The sequence below is a fragment of the Ptiloglossa arizonensis genome, chromosome 8 (genome assembly GCF_051014685.1).
Source record: "Ptiloglossa arizonensis isolate GNS036 chromosome 8, iyPtiAriz1_principal, whole genome shotgun sequence".
NCBI classification, from domain to species: domain Eukaryota; kingdom Metazoa; phylum Arthropoda; class Insecta; order Hymenoptera; family Colletidae; genus Ptiloglossa; species Ptiloglossa arizonensis.
The window spans coordinates 2,721,632-2,739,049 of NC_135055.1; the positions used below are offsets into that span (position 1 = coordinate 2,721,632).

At 36.9% G+C, this 17,418-nt stretch overlaps 1 protein-coding gene and 1 long non-coding RNA gene across 5 annotated transcripts in view; one reads left to right on the forward strand and one right to left on the reverse strand.

Moving 5' to 3' along the window:
* Positions 1 to 1,895: 1,895 nt before the first annotated feature.
* Positions 1,896 to 17,418, reverse strand: part of Efa6 (Exchange factor for Arf 6) — an 88,727-nt gene continuing 73,204 nt past the window's right edge. For 2 of the 3 annotated variants that reach the window (XM_076318285.1, XM_076318286.1), the window contains exons 4-13: positions 14,602 to 14,971; positions 11,760 to 12,957; positions 9,209 to 9,444; positions 8,931 to 9,124; positions 8,413 to 8,605; positions 8,158 to 8,327; positions 7,856 to 8,072; positions 7,622 to 7,766; positions 7,168 to 7,311; positions 1,896 to 6,478 (exon numbers count right to left, since the gene is read on the reverse strand). In XM_076318285.1, the coding sequence (XP_076174400.1) occupies positions 6,230 to 6,478; positions 7,168 to 7,311; positions 7,622 to 7,766; positions 7,856 to 8,072; positions 8,158 to 8,327; positions 8,413 to 8,605; positions 8,931 to 9,124; positions 9,209 to 9,444; positions 11,760 to 12,957; positions 14,602 to 14,971 (3,116 nt within the window). In that variant the 3' untranslated portion in view covers positions 1,896 to 6,229. The other variant, XM_076318287.1, reaches the window with a different exon arrangement.
* LOC143150198 (uncharacterized) lies at positions 4,108 to 10,094 on the forward strand. 2 transcript variants are annotated; one of them, XR_012992985.1, is made up of 4 exons: positions 4,108 to 5,194; positions 5,577 to 6,071; positions 6,163 to 6,554; positions 7,236 to 10,094. It is a non-coding gene; the product is annotated as an uncharacterized LOC143150198 (long non-coding RNA). The 2 variants fall into 2 exon arrangements; XR_012992984.1 differs by having other exon boundaries at positions 4,108 to 4,168; positions 5,539 to 6,071.

Consider the following 17,418-nt stretch of genomic DNA (forward strand, 5'->3'; position numbering starts at 1 on the left):
TAATTCTTCCTTACGAGAATTTTTATATACTGTGCAGATTTATGTACAAGTAATATGTATATACTATTCATTAGAATTTCAAAAATTATTTAAAGATCATTTTTATAATATCAATGCTTGCGCAATGATGTAAAACAACCGATCAATCGTGAATTTATGTTTTAAAAGATCATGGAAAATCTTATTAAAGTCAAATTTTAAAGAATAAATTTTACATCTTAAAGCGTTTCATTTATTATTTGATAAAAGAAAGTTTAAACATATTTAAGAATTGTATTTTCATGCTTAATTTATTCAATTTCGAACGACTAGTACACATCCTAAAAACAATTTGCACAACATGAGAAAATAAAATAGTTTATGCTTAAACGATGTGGATTAAGAAAAATTAATATAATTCGTGTTCACAATTTTATTTTCATAGTTGTAAAGTGATATTTACAAAGGAATATATCGCATGTACAGAAAGTACACAGTCGTTCTTTGAGTTTCAGTTAGTATATGAGAAGGAATTCAAAAAATTGAAACAATATGTACAATGAGTTTTCGGCTATAGGGACACGTCGCGATTAGTTTATACAGAGTAAATTCTACAAAGTCTTTGATAAATTCAATTGTACAATTGAAATAAAAAGATAAAGAAAAACAAAACAAAAGGAAGGAAACTTCGAGAAGCTTTACATATTTCATAAAAGTAAGACGTAAAATTGTGTAAACGCGAGAGAGCAATGCATTACAAAGTATCAAAAGCGAATAATGTAATCGATGAATATACGAACGTAAATGCGAGTAAAAAATACATTGTAATAAAAATGTATTTTAAATGCGATTCTTTGGCATTTATGCACGATATAATTGTAAGGCGATCTAACGTTACAATAACTTATATACAATTAAGAAAGTAATTATCACCTTAAGCGTAAAGTAAGTACGGAAACAAGGTACAATGCTTAAAAAAAAAAAAACTTGCGTACTATGATAATTCAGACAACAATATCGCGTTTGTAAATCTTCACTATAAAAACAACTTCACAAATTTATACTTGATCGGTACTGTGGCTCTAACATATACACTGATGTTGATCGTATACTGTATATTATTTCTAACACAATCAATCTAGCGAGGACTTATCGAGTATTTTAACTAATGTGTCAATAAATCTTTTTGCATTTTAGATATTACACTTTATGCAATTCATGCAGTTTGTCCTCAACTTTACATGTTTACCGAATTTTGTAGGTGTAGCGTATTTGTGTGAAATTATCGTATGGTAATTCCTTAGTGTAATATTAAGTTTCCTCAATGAATGTAGATCTTCAAGTAGCTTATCATTAGGTTTCTTGGAACACTTTTCAAGTTGTTCTTTTACTAAAAGATCAACTAGAAAATTTAATTTCTTCGTTAGGTAAGCCTTCATCGAAACAACATATATTACTTTATAATTAAATTTTGAAGCGTGTCTGAATTTAAAAATTAAGTTGTAATAAACTTGTTTAATGATAATCTTATGGTAATTTTGTTTCCTCAAGCAAGTTTTTGAGCATTAAATGTTTTATCCTTTGAAAACACTCAAAAAATAGAAGTATCCCAAATGAAAAAATGTTTCTTCTAATTCATTCTAGAAAATAATTTTGTTGAATCTCCAAATGACTTTTTAACACTAATCTAGTAACAGATTTTACTTGACAATACTTTCGATGCAACATAATGTTTTCTCTTTTTCAACAAAGGAAAACTGATGCTTACCAATGTGATGTATAGAAATAAATGTGTCCTATAAAATGAAAATCTTTTACAAATTTTCATCGTAAAACTTATACATTGTAACTTCGATGCACGTTGAAACAGTATTGACGACGACTTGCTGACTTCGTTCACGATGACACTGGCTCAATCCTGTTGCATGCAATAAATTAATAAAATCATTATATAAGTATTTAATAAAGTATATAATGCAAGAGAAGCTTCAATTTATTCACATTTTGAAAAATTAAATCTTATAATAAAATAAACACAAAGAAACTTCTCCTTTTATGCTTTTCATAAATGCACATTCAAGTATTAAATTTTATAAAGAAATTTAGTTCAGTGTCCAATATGACTAACTCCACTCATTTTTAATTTCATCTTCTACAAACCTAAATTAATAAAGTCATACCAATTTTATTACCATACCAAGTTCATCTTTTTTCTCCTAAAGAGTAATAATTATTTGTTCTTCAAAATTTAAAAGTGTCGTAGAAAATTATTAAATTTGGAGTTAATCAATTTGTCTTTTAAATAACTCATACATTTGAACTCTTTGAAGACTTAATACATTTAAAGTGAGATATTAGTATTTGAAAAAATTACTATTATAACATAAATATAAAAGTTCTTCCAATCAGTAACTAATGTACATTCCATTTATTATTTTTGAAGTGTTTTGGTCTGTCTACAAAGAATTCAGAAAAGTATAACATATGATAAAGTGTATTAGAGATTGAAAAATTTGAATGTACATAATAGTCTTTTTAAAATATATGTACAGTGTACTTTATAATTTTACAAAATTCTGTATACGCATCATTGCGATTTTATTAATGTGTGACAGTGTAGTACTCATGCTTGTTTGTACAACAATGTCTGCAGCTGAAAATTTGGTAATAGAAATTAAACACTGAAGTATAAATAATATTCAAGGCATTCAAATTAATTATGAAGCCAATTTTGTTATGTGATGTTTATGCAAGTGCATTTCATGCAACTCTAATAACTTTGGGTTAGTTATGAAATTATAGAGAAATATCTTTCAGGTAATTGTACAAGTGAAAAATACAAATTTATGTAGATTCTGACAAAATAAAATTCTATTATTGGTAATTATTAATGGAATTGTAATTGTCATGAATTTTACTTAAAATACTAAAATAAAAACAATGGAACAGTAATTATTATACATACAAAATCAACCGCCAGACTGTAGATACTCGTGCATACTACACTATACACCTAATGATGCACATGTGAACATATTGCATGCAACTTTCATAGAACAAAATGCAAGTGCATATATATCATATTAGAAGTACCTACTGGTATCTGAAACTTTGGGATTCGCATACGAAACTTGTGAATCTATGTAATCTGGAGACTGTTTATCTTTATTGCCATTAGCATTATATAGTTTATAATAATTGTTATATTATCCACATATAATACAGTTTTATGTACAAGGGCTCTAGTGTACACTATGATTAGATGTAGTGAACGACTTCTCGAGAACAATACAAAAGGATGGTATTAATAAAAATAGTGAACAAAGAATCGAAGCAACTATCTACAATCAAAATACAAAAGTAATGAAATACATTTGCCAGTATATGTTTAAATTAATATATTCTTAGATACTGAGCAGCAACATGATTTACAGGAACCATATCTAAAAATGCTAATTCGACTAGTCAACAAACAGATTCATTTAACGTCTGCTCTAAGAAGATGCTTGCAATTTATAATACAAAGGTTGTACTAAAACTGCTAGATGAACTTCATTCAATGTAACCACTGAAAGTTGTAGGTTTCGATTCATTCTTAAACCAAAAGGAAAGAAATTAGTGGGTCCTAATATTGGATTCCCAAGAGTACACTGTCGTTTTATTAGATTCAGAACATTTTGGCATAAAATAATTATGTAATACTTACAAACGCTCTTTTTTCAGTGTATTTTAAGCCTTTCATTCAATTTTTAAATGGTTCGAAGAAGTATATAGAAAGTTAATAATATAAACCCTCAGCTAATTACTTTAAAACAAATACTTCAATATTCTTTGATATCAAACATAACTTAAATATTATCAAAGAATTATATTTTATTAAGTAAAAACAGTATGAAAGTTTTTATCCTGTGTATGAATAAAAACATTGAACTACTTTTAAAGTTCTGAACCGTTACTTTTTTAAAAGTTGTTGTAACGTTTAATAAAGCATTTGACTTATTACGTAATATTTTTATGCAAGAATAATTATGCGTATACATATACATATATTTGTATATATGTACACAGTATATACATACATGTATATATATACGGTACTGTATAGTTGTTTTAAAAAGGTTAGAATAATTTCGATAAATTGCTACTGTTATGCATCTAAACGTAATGTCAGAACAGTGATTAGAATAAGGTGAGGCCTACGTAGTCCTATCTGCGATATTAATTTTTATAAGAAACGAAAGATTCGATCTTTCTCTTGCGACTTACTTTTCGTTAACTAAACTACCGAGTGACGCTTTTTGCTTGTTGACGTATCAACCAATTTACAGAACGCAAAACAACGCGATCACAGAAAAACGTACACGACTCAACTATTTTCCTCGTCGCAAAGATAAAATTTGTTATTAAACATCGTCAGATTGCAACACATGGAAATCGAGGACGCAGATAAAATGGAATAGATTGAACTATCCGCGACAAATATACCAAATATAAAAATATATCATACATCTACACTTGTAAAGTGGCTGATACACAATTTGACAGTGCCGTAAACAAATTTAAATATACGCGTATATATTTCTTATCCAGTCTTAACTTTCGTAACATATTTCAAACTCTTATCCTCTCAGCAAAATCGTCTTCGTTGCAAACAACGAAATTGAAACAGCTGAATGACGCTCAACAGGACATTCTTGATTGTTATGTCTTCAGTAGAACACATTAATTATTCTTTAATAATGAAACGTGATTCAACAAAACGTACTTGTAATTAATTTCATTGTAAACAATAAAAACACCTATTCAATGATATTAATTCAATCTTCACTTTCGTCGTGATAACTATTAAATAAATACTCAACAATAAACGTAAAGGTATCTTAGAATCCGTCATCGTGTAAAGTTTTGCAAAATATTACTCTTATCGCTCGTTCGTTACACTCTGACGTTAATAACCTATACTCTACAAATCTTTACCGGAAATGATAGTTTACTGATAAAAAAATCAAGTTTGTTGGATGACACTGACAAATTAGGTATGGAAGTTTCAGTTATTGTGGCGTTATCAATAACAATTTGTTACGCTTAAACAGTCCGTAGCACTCAAACATAAAAAAAAAAATGCACCCATATTCGCTCTTGATGAATTTCATAAAGTAGCAAAACAAGCGGATGTTACCTTAAAACCACCAATCCTGTGATACAACATGAACTAGTTGAGTATGTTATATAATATTAGCAGCGAACATAAAGCAGAAACCAAAAGCATGAAAGGATGCTCGAATAAGATATTTTGTACGAAGACAGACACAGTTTGGTATAGCAACAAAGTACCGTACAATTTGTTTTAGGCATAGCACTCATTAGATACTATGTTTTAATGAGTATTACAATTTTTTTTTTCTGTCACATTGAATGTTTTACTATGCAACTATAATTTTAATACAGAAAAGTCAAATTGGATTTTACAATACATTTAAGAAAGAGCGATTCAATCATTAGAAACTGTACTTGTAGTTTTCTATCAATAAACATACATTTGTTTCTGTTTTTATACAGGTAATCTTATATTGAGATTAATTGAACGATGGTTACAGCTATTCATTCCTTGCGATGTTACTCAACATTCACCTTCTCGTTCGGCTATTAGAATTGTTCTATACATAACTGGTCTTATCTTCAGTCAAGGCACGAATCTTAATCGGGCCTTGTCAAGTCTTTTTTAACGCTTTAACAATCTACTGGGTATAATTAGTGAACCATTTACACTATACTGAGTTAGGTGTGAACCCTGACCCAATCACCAGTTTCTTAACCGGTCTTGAATATGCGCTTAGGACAGCAACTTTCTGCTCAATGCTTCATTTATGAATTGTTATAAAAACTTATCGACAAACATGATACTTGAGCGACGATGAACAAATTTAATTGAAAAAAGAAAAAAAAACGTTGAAAGAAAACCGATATGATGCCCAGAGAACAGTATAATGGAAAGACCGAAAATGCTGCTGTGCTATAGCGCTGTACGAATGCTACCACTACCGGTTTTAATGGCCGCTGATAAATCACGATTAAATATATTAAAAGAGAATGTGAGTACACGGTACAGTAAAGTACAGTACTTAACAAGTGATGCGTCGAATACATCGTTAGGTTTTCGTTAATATTTCTTCCAAATTTCAGCTGTTGCTTCTGCCTGCATAAGCAGGTCAGACTAGACCACACATGCTGAAAAGACACCCATCACACGTCAACCAATGTCCCCGCCGTAGTCCTGACCATTTAGCAGATTACGGTTGTAAATGGCAGCCCTGTAACTGTACCTATTTATGGCTGGGCGATCGGGAACCGGTGGTGGCACTAACGCCACCTCTGAATTCAGCAATGCCCCGCTTCCTTCGTCTACTTCACCGATACTGCTCTCTACCAAAGACGGCTCCATTTCTGTAAATGCCAGCCTCGAACGTAACAAGTATGCATATGTCTTGTACCTCTTCAGCTGCAACACGGGAATAGACAAATAATGAGATGCTTATTATGAAAAGATTGAAGTTTCTTCAGGAAACTCAAATAACGTAAGTAGCATAGATAAGTTACATTTCATTTTTTCTTTTGTAAATCATTAATACAATGCATCTGAACAATTCAAAAGAACGAACAAAATATTAAGAATGAAGGTAGATTGAATGTCTAATTTGCACAATGCGAATTATTTTCAAAACACAAAATACCTCGTACGAATAATTGATAATTTTGTAACAGTGATTTAAATCACTTTGGTTTCGAACTAGCAGAACCAACATTAACATTTTATCCAACTTGAATAACAAAATAGCTACAGCAGTAACGGATACAGAGGAATAATATTATTTCAATAACTGACATCTTAATTATTTTAAGCAGCATAATTTGTAAGTAACAATGAATAATCGTTCACACGAGACGAGGAGAGAATCAAGAGAATTTGAATGCATGAAACTAAACTAGTCTCTTACGCTTCGCAGTTGCATATTATTTTTCTTATTTAGCGTTAGATAATTCATTTAGGTTCGATGAAAATACATCGTCCAGTAGTAAGAGAAATTATTACTGCATGCTGGCTGAAAAGTAATTTCCAAAATAACTACAATTTTGTGTGAATTTCAAAAAAGCATCTTTAAATCACTGTTATAGGAATAGAGTTACTACCTCATGATGTAAGTAGGCATCTTTTTCCTTGTAGTTCTGTACAGTAAGAGCTTTTGCCCCTCTTTCAGGTGGATGCCGCCTGTGCTCCTCCAGTTCAGCTTCCAATTTGCTAACCCTTTCCTCGTGGTCCCGTAACTGTTCTCTCTGACAACACGATCAAAAATCCAAGAAACCGTCAGTTAAACACTTGGGAAGGTAAAACACGCGAAACCGGTTGCTATACACATATACTAGATTCTGTACGGTGGTTCTAATCTCGTGTCCAAAAGGGGATAATCTCTTTTTTCAATGCTGTATTCCGTTTTGAAGATATGAGAACTTAGAGAACGAAGTTGGCTTCAGGGATAGTAGAGGAAGGCTTGTAAATAAAGAAACAATGAAAACAGATTATATTCGTTGCGTAGCCGCGGTCAACAATGCTTTTTAACGCTTTCTATTTCGCGGTACTACTCACAGGAGATAATTTCGTGTGGCTGCAAGGGAGCAGGGGTCGTTGGAATTTTCGTTGAGAGCCCACAGCTCCTGCTAACGGCTGGCAGGAAAAACTTGCACACACGAAATTGATTGTGTCGATCCATGATTGTAGTTCTTTGGAATCACTGAAAACCACGTTAATTTTCAACTTATACACTCAGGGGATCATATTGTCATGTTATCCTTTCGTCGAGGATGTTAAAACTGCGCTTACCTTGTTTGGAAGAGATACTCCGCCTGATCAGCAGTCTGTAACCTGAAGACGTGTTGCTTTTTCGTATAGTCGGACGCCTTCGTGGCCAATGCGTGGTGAATGCGTATTGCGTTGTGTAAACTATCGTTACGGAAGCCATGTTCGTCTTTGTGCAAATATAATACAAGTTCTCTCAATGTACAATAATACATCTTCCAACCTCGTTTTCCAAACGGTGCTGCAAAAAGGAAATTACGATTGTGTTAAGTGTACTCTGCGCGCAAGGCTTCATTGGATCCTCTCACACGGTATAAATTAATTACTTTTCTTTCCGTTGGAGTCGTAGCAGCATTTCCGCATAACGTAACCCTTTTTGAACTCCGTAGCACCCGTAACATTTGGCACATCGAGAAATGGATTGCCGGTTCCAGATATCGCTGGACCGTCACCTTGTTGAATCGCTTGGTTCGCAGTTTCATCCCCTTCTTCGTCCCTGAACAAATGGTAGTACACATTGATCATATTTTTTCCTCGTAATATTTGCAGCGATTATAATTCGATACTTCAATCAAACTTACAAGGCCCATTCCAAGGGTAATGATTTTATAGCATTGTAAAGGTCCTTTAGCACCTCTCTGGGGAAATTGTCGCCATCGTTCAGTTCCGAGAGGTTTTCTATAAATTCGTTACACGACATTTTCCTGCCGATATTTTGACCGTACAGATCCGTATTGAGCAGCATTATAGCACAAGTTAAGGTATGAACAGCGTCTGAAATATTAATTCAATCCATAAATGAGTATTTTATGGGTATTCAAATGCTAGGAATAAACTTGGATCAATGATATTCGAATACTTGAATAATTTAAATATCATTATTTATGTGTACTCAAATAGTATTCAATCGATTAAGTGCTCAAATCAAATTCACAACTGGCCGAACACTTAAACTGTATTCAAATAGTCAAGTACTCAAACACCATTCGACCAGTAGAGTATTTGAGTAATATTCAAATATTCGAATATAGAAAAATTCAACAAGTGGTTCCAACTCCGATCATGAGTCTAATATTTGTGATAACGATAAAATTCTCACCCTGAGAATTGAAAGCGCCCGGGTTACAATCGAGAAATCTCTTGGAGAAATGTACAAGAACCCTTTCTCTCTCCTGGGTCTCCCCTGTCAAAGAGAACTTGGCAAGGAACTTTCTGAGAGCCACGTCCAGCGTGTCCCGATCAAAGCTGAAGTATCTCAAGTATTCTTCGGCTACCGCTCTACTAAAATCGTTGCTGAAATTAAAAAAAGAAACAACGTTATAGAACTACAACAACCTCGAGTATATTGACCGAGTTCTGATACGTAGTGTCACGTACTTTTTGCTAAGATGTCTAGAGACGTCGGACCTTTTGAACCCATCTAAAGAGTACAGCCTTTTGGCCAATCGAACCGCCGATGGCAAGTCCACCGCTTTCGGGCTGTAATGGAAGCTGTGCAGACTCTCGATATCGCTCTCTTCGTCGGCTGATTGAGGTGGAGACGCACCGCTGTGTCTATCGTCGTAGTTGCAAATGGTCAACGCTTCCTTTTCGTCCTCGCTCTCCTTCAACTCCTGAAATATTATATTCACGTATTAGAAACACTCTGCTCTTTCGAACGATTCGTTGGATTCAGCGAGGCTTAGTCGGACCAAACTCAACTGACTGCTCAAGATCGCATCCCCTACTGTGAACAATATCGGATACGATTTCTATTTTTATCCACACAAACTTACATCTCCGTTTGAGAGACAGAGTGCAGAGTTGCATAAGGAGGCGAAAGGATAATAACACGGTGAAAGTAGACAAAGAGTATATGGAGGGGATAGCATCTAAACGATTTTGAGCGCCCGATTAATTTTGGTTCAACTATAGCTATCATCGGTTTGACAATGTTGAATCCCTGATAATGAGAGTAGTATAAGTGAAACAATTGAAACATCGAGTAGCTTCTATACGCCTATTTTTTTTTATTTAGCAAAATACTTCAAGCATTTATTTTTCAATTTAAATTGCAATTTTCTAATTTCTATATAGTTTCTATATTTGTATGAGACACTAGCTACATTCTACTCTTGGAGTAATTCTCAGGGTTTCAATGGAACACGAGAAACATTACATTTAACTAATCTAACATTTCACGAATGTTTGTTGAGTTTTTTTGAAGTAGTTTGACATGCTATTGTTTACCCTAATAGGAATCTGAATGCAAGATCAACATACATTAACATAGTCGCGAATACCATTATCAATACTTTAATCTCTCGATTATTTTTGTATCTTTCCTAGTGCTTAACGCGCACAATATTCCTTAGAAATTTAACTGACAATATCAAAAAAATGACCCATTAAGTTTTGTTTGGTATAAAGGTAGAGAAAAAATTATTTATACAATTTTTTAAGAGCATATTTTTGATACCGTCATTGATCAAACAGACACCCTTTATAATATATTAAATTATTACTACGACAAGAGCGAAGTAAATGTTCATTATCCACATTTGTTTCCTACTATTTCATAAATACAATGTTGTATGATAAAATGATGTAGTCGTACTGATATTTTAACAAAGTACCAATAAAATTCATTGTCAGTGCAGAGTTAAAAGATAAATGCTCGAATAAAGTATAAACATTTACATTATCGTCACCACGGTATCGCAAAACACAACTTAACCCTATCCAGTATTACATTACATTATCTCAACAGACATCGTAAAATGCTAATTAGTCAGCGCTTTGTAATACTATCGCAGTCGTAGGATCAAGACCTACCACAGATCAAACACTCTATACAGTAGTTCTCGCTGTCAAGAACTATAATTGAGATATTATTCTATTTCTTGATATGCTTACGAAAGTACTAGCGATACATCGGTGTGCTTTCTCCGCTGGAAATGAATTCAAACACGATCTTATTTGGACGAGAAGCTAATACAGTAATGTTCGCTTGAATTTAGGCAAATCGGGAGTTTACGTTGAAATTATCGCGGAACAGGTAACGACTTTATCCCAAGAATTGACTCGAGGTCCTTCGCAAGAAAAAAGAATAAACATAAATAAAGTAAGCGAGAACAAAACAGTGTACGCAATAGAGAAGGTCGATCGTACGTACTACGATTTAGAAGCCAGTTACAAAAATACAAATTTCCATTTGTTCGCTTTATTTTTATGACAATGATATCAATGGATATGTGAGATGCTTCTCCATCGAACTAACTACATTCGCAATGAATTGAAATATCTCAAATAGCGACACTAATAAAATAGTAGTAAAATTGTCTCTTATTTCTTTCTAACTTATTCTTGCTATACCTATTCACTGTCTTTCTTCACAGGATCGGATCGCGCTCAGCTCCAGACACTGAATAGTAGATGGAACGGTCGAGATAGCTTATTGAAATTTAAGCGAGCGTTACTGTATCGCGAAATACTTTCTGCCCAGGAGCAATAGTGCTCAACAATACACACCGCTATTTACGTTTCCTCGGTTCGCCGACAAGATGAAATTTCATTCGCTGATAGAAATAAACAAATTCTACAATTATCATCGTACCTGCGCGAGAGTACAACCAACGAATGCCCAAGAATTTCCCAATGAAAACGAGTCCAAACACGACCACGTTACTCCCAGTCCCGGGTTACTCGAATCAATTTCTTGTTTCTTTTTTTCCAAAAATTTGAACCGCGTACATTTTTTCGGTTACGTCGAGAATGAAAAATAGTCGGAATCTGGCCGTGTTTGGACTCGTTTTAATCGCGAGAGTCTCGCCAATCGATCGGTCGCGCTCTCGGCGACGAAATGAACGAAGGTTCGGCCAACGAAGGTATTCGATCTTGAAAGCGGGCACTACCGGATCTTCGCTAAGACTCGTCTCGCGTGCGCTACCTGATATCCAACGAACTCGGGGGTAACGTTCCCGGCAGTGGTGATGGACGAGCGTTGCACGGTGTTCTGGGCAGTCGAGGTCGGCACCAACTCGGCGTTGCTCGGGTTCCCGCGTCGCCTGTTTTGCCTCGGGCTGGTGTTCCTCGTGGAAGCGGCGTCCTTGTCCGGTCCCTTCACCTGTATCACTATCCTGTGCTCGGAAGTGTCTTGCGCGGCGGTGTACGCGTTGGACGCCGAGGTGGTTGTCTTGTGCCTTCTCTGGGGCGGCTCGCTGGCCAGTATCGTCGAGTCACTGTCACTCGGATCACTGATCATCATGATATCGCGGGCACTGAGTATGTCCATAGTCTCCTCGTCGTTGTAGTCGGGACTGGACATGTTGCTGATGGCCTCGGACTGGCTGAGGTCACCGTTGGTGGGATGAAGCCCGGAGGCCGAGGACGCGGTCCCGTCGCCGGAGGGGCCCAGCGCTGTCGCGGTGGTGCCCGTGGGCACCGGCGGTGGGAACCTACGGGATCCAGAATTGGAGGACATGACGGAGGACGAGACCGAGGTAGGGGAGGCTGGCGATAAGGATCTCTGGGGACTAGTGCCCTCCGTCGAGGAGCTACTCGACGAGGATTGAGACGAGCTGCCGTTCTGGCAGCACGAGGTGCGCTCCGAGGCGGACGGCGAGCTGACCGGCGCGTTGTACGTCCAGACGATCCGCTCGCTGGACAGACCCTGGCCGCTGTCCGGCCGCGTGTCCAACAGGGTGTTCAGGCTGGACGTGACGTCATCGTCAATGTCAATATCCACCGCGCTCATCGACGGGTCCTTTTGGAATTGCAAATGGTCCTCGGAGCGCGATGTACGCACGAATCCGCTCGAGTAACCGAAACTCGCGGCGTTCGGCTTGCTAGCATCGCTCTGGCCCGGGCACTGGCCACTCTCGCGTTTGCTGATCCCAACCGGGGAGGTGCTGGCCGAGTTCGAACCGGTGCACTTGTAAGCACGGTGATGGCCCAGCATCTCGTTAGGACTGGTAGGTACCGAGTTATGATGGTGGTGATTGTGGTGATTATGGTGATGGTGGGTGTGATGATTGTTGTACCTCAGCGAGTCGACCTTCTTCTGGTGCTTCGGGAGCAGGCCGCTACTCTGCTGGGTGCGCGACAGGTTCAGCATCAGGTCGCCGGTCATCATGTAGGCTTCGAACCTGCGACAGAATGGTCAGTTACTTATTTGTCCAGATACATGAAGAATATATTCGGAAAGTCATTTCGTTTTTTTTTTTTTTTTTTTTTTTTTTTGTGAAAATGAAACACGATTTTTTTAGAGGGTGTAAACATTTCATTAAATTACATACTCTCCATTTTGGAAAACGAAATGACTTTCCGAACAAATCAATATATCGATTGTTATATTCGAAGTTTGGGACGACCATGTTCCCTTGTGAGAGGATGTTTTCAGATGTCCGCCTCCGATTGCTTTGATTTTTAAATATCAACTGCTTCGGATTTTAGAGAATCGAGAAATAAGAGTTTGCGTGTTTAGGGGATGAAACCGTTTGATAATAATATATTATCGTTAACTTTGAGTTAAATATGGTATCATACGTACCTCGTCTTGCAAACTTTGAGGGATGGTTTCACTCCCAATATAAAAAGACACGTGTCTTTTATTCTTCGGTCCTTTGTAACACATTCGAAAATCAAAGCAATCGTTGGCAGACATCTAAAAACTTTTTGTCGTTGTTGTCGGTGGCGTGCGGGTAGTATCTGTGAATTCGGGTACTGGAAACCGAAATCGGGTCGAGAAGTGTCGTAGATCTGGAAACTTCGTAACGACGTAATTGTGATGCTTGTTCGTGATTTTTCTACCGGATTTTCGACTCAAACTTTCAGATTCGGGTCATTGTACTCAGTGTTATAATCAAATGTAAAACTTCACAAGGAAGAGGAACAGCTCGCGATAGAAATTGTGAAAGTTATTTTATTTCGAATTGAAATGCGGAGAACACAATTGCTCTACTTTTGTTCCGACATGAAACTTCTTCTCGCGTTTGTAACAACATTGCATCGGAAAATAATCTGTCAGGTATTGTCTCGTCAAAATCCCCATCGAAAGACACTTGTCCCCAAGACATTAGATAATTCGAAGACTCTTCGTTTCCGCATAAATAAATAAAAAAAAAAACGCAAAATTATTCTTCAGAAAGAATTCTTCCTTCGAAAATCAAAATAATAGATCGTTAACACTTTGAATGATGATTACTGGTCACCGGTTCTGATCTAAATTTACAAATGTTTCCCCAAAGAACTCCCAAAGAACGAATCCTAATCCTTGTAAACTCTAAAAGAACGTCCCTGTGGTTACCCTGTGTTTAGAATTCTAAACGCACCGATAAATCATTGAATCTCTCTACTTGGTCGCGCCAAGGCTCGACCAAACGAGTACACCCTTGAGTATGGAAAACTGACGCGACAGTGAACGCGTTAAAAATGCAATTGCAAAAGTTTCCAACACGAAACAATTCTCGACCCGTACACCCGTACCCGCACACCGCTGGTTGCGGTTGTATCGTACACCGGGTCCGTAGACCAATGTAAATAAAAACGTGCCGCGACGAGTAAGGAATCGAATTCGAGGGTGGTAAATTCGAACACGGGGAGAAGAATTCATTCGTTCGACGTATTTAATATTCGCGTGAACCGAAAACCAGCTACCACCGAAAGCTTCCCGGTAAACCGGTCTACAAAGCGGTTCGCAACGACCGAAGGCGTAACAACGAGACGCGAGAAAGCTCATTTCGACATCAGTCTCTCGTTTGATGTTTCGCAATCGACAAAAGGCCACGTACCTAGGCGTGTTCTTCTGTCTGTTGAACTTATCGCCGGAGAGAGGCTCCCATTGGGCTCGTTCCTCCTCCTTGAAACTGTCGACCGGCGGAAGGAGCGCCTCCAGCTCGGAAGAGCCGGACGCGTCGCTGTAGGAACCGTTGCTTCTGGTCGCATATTGCGTTGCACCAGTTAGTTCCTGGGGTGATCCACCCGGCAGTTCCGGTGTTCCGGGTTTCCTCGGTTCCGTGTTCTCGCCGTTCCCCGACGACACGGGCCTGGGGTTACTCGCGAGGTTCGTCGCCTCGTGAGAGATCTTCGAGGAGTCCGTTTCGTCACATACTGGCTGCCCGGGCGATAGTAAGCGGCGCACGTGCGCTTTTATTGCCGGATCTGAGAAAACAACGACATTATCTTATCTGTTCTGTGGTACAGGCACAGAGTAGTTCTGCTCGTTGTGTGCCGAACATTATTACGTTAATCGTTCCGTTTAACCCTTTTGCTTAGAATGTCGTGCGAGACTAGTAAAGAAATCGGACCAAATCTAACCCTTTCCAATCGAGTAATTTTAGCCCTTTCCAATCGAGTAATATTAACCCTTTCCAATTGAGTAATGTTAACCCTTTCCAATACAGTAATATTAACCCTTTTCAATCGAGTAATATTAACCCTTTCCAATCCAGTAATATTAACCCTTTCTAATCGAGTAATATTAACCCTTTCCAATCGAGTAATATTAACCCTTTCCAATCGAGTAATATTAACCCCCCCCCCCCCAATCGAGTAATGTTAACCCCTTCCAATACAGTAATATTAACCCTTTCCAGTCGAGTAATATTAACCCTTTCCAACCGAGTAATATTAACCCTTTCCAACCGAGTAATATTAACCCTTTCAAATCGAGTAATATTAACCCTTTCCAATCGAGTAATATTAACCCTTTCCAATCGAGTAATATTAACCCTTTCCAATCGAGAGGCGATCCTCGATCGCCACTTAATTCGGTGTACTTTCTCTAATTTGGAAAACCACCGTGGTTTGGAATTGAAATTGAAATTCAATTACTACTTTCTTGTAAGATGTAAACATACGTGTACGAAATGTTGAAATGAAAATGTTCCGTTTTAAATTAATTACAACACGATTCGAAGGATTCCAACGAAGTGCTAGTTTCTGGTAGCAGAAAAGCTTCGAGTGGAAAGGGTTAAAATTTCCATCGTGATGATACAAAAATCATCTTTGGTAACTGTAGATATATGTTAAGATAAGATATACATAGACTCTATTTCATCTGGACCATCGGTTTTACGAACCCATGGTGTTTATTGTACAAAACTACGATTCACATTTACCTTCTTCGGCAGATAGATCATAAAGATATACCTGAATTGACTAAAGTTCAAGTATTAATTGAAAGGAAATATTGAAATTTGATTTAATCACGCCCTGAGACTTGTCCACATTTGTACGTTCAAATGTATTTTTTTTTAAATATTAGAAAGAAACCTTTGTATTGTGTCTTCAAAAAGAAAACTTAGCGTTCGTTCATGAGGGTAGTAAGTCTCGTTTGCGAAATCGTTGCATGTTATAGTAAACTGTATACTATAATCTGAATTTACAACATAACTACGATAACGATAACTGTGGTTTTCGCTATTTGCCATTAGAAGATAATTACTAGGGGCGATGATAATTGCGAGAGACAGATCTTGTAAGCGAGTATTCGAGTTCGATGACTGAAAATTCGTTGCAAGTATCGAGGTTCGTGCAATTATCGATCGTTGCATGTTATAATAAACTGTACACTCTAATCTGAATTTACAACATGTAATGATAACTGTGATTTTCGCTATTTGCTATTAGAAAAAAATTATTACGCGAGGGGCAGATCTTGTCAGCGAGTATTCGAGTTCGATGATTGAAAATTCGTTGCAAGTATCGAGGTTCGTGCAATTATCGATCGTTGCATGTTATAATAAACTGCACATCATAATCTGAATTTACAACATGTAATGATAACTGTGATTTTCGCTATTTGCTATTAGAAAAAAATTACTACGCGAGGGGCAGATCTTGTGACCGAGTATTCGAGCTCGATGATTGAAAATTCGTTGCAAGATTCGAAGTAAATAATTCAATGTGAACTCCTGCTTGTGTAATACAGGGTTTCTTGGTTGGACGAAACGATTTTGTATATATATGTTTGTACAATAAAGACGTCTCCGTTTGTACGAAATTCAATCAGATACAATCGATTTCATACAACCGGTGCAATTTCATATGCAGTGACGTAATAAAAATAATGAAAAAAATAAAAAAAAAAAAAAACACATATGTCCTATTTTCACCCGGTTTAAGGGCTACAGCGAGTTTTGCATCACAAGTAATAATAATCCAAGAGAAACTAGTAAACTGCTATGCGTTCTGTTCGACTGTTTACAAACAATGTCTGATGTCTTTCATATGAGTCACATCCTCTCGTAGTATTCTGTGAATCAGTTTGTCGCTTTTGATAAGAGGAATACGTGTCAGTTTATCGTGCCGTGACCCTAATTCTGAGACAGAATTGAACATCAGGGAGTATTGGAAGAGTAATTACGTGGATCACGAGACGTCTTCAGGTGTGCATTGGAACACGAGGTACTCGTTTTGGACGTCTGTGAAGGTAATTAGATACGAAGTAACGAAACACTAGACACTGTATCTCGTAAACGGGGTGAAATAGGGCATGTGTTTACGCGAACTTCTTTTTATTGTTTTTAGCTGCCGAATGAGCCGTTGGAAGTATTTTGACCACTTATTACGTTACAATCTACGTGTACGTTTATTCGATACGGCCT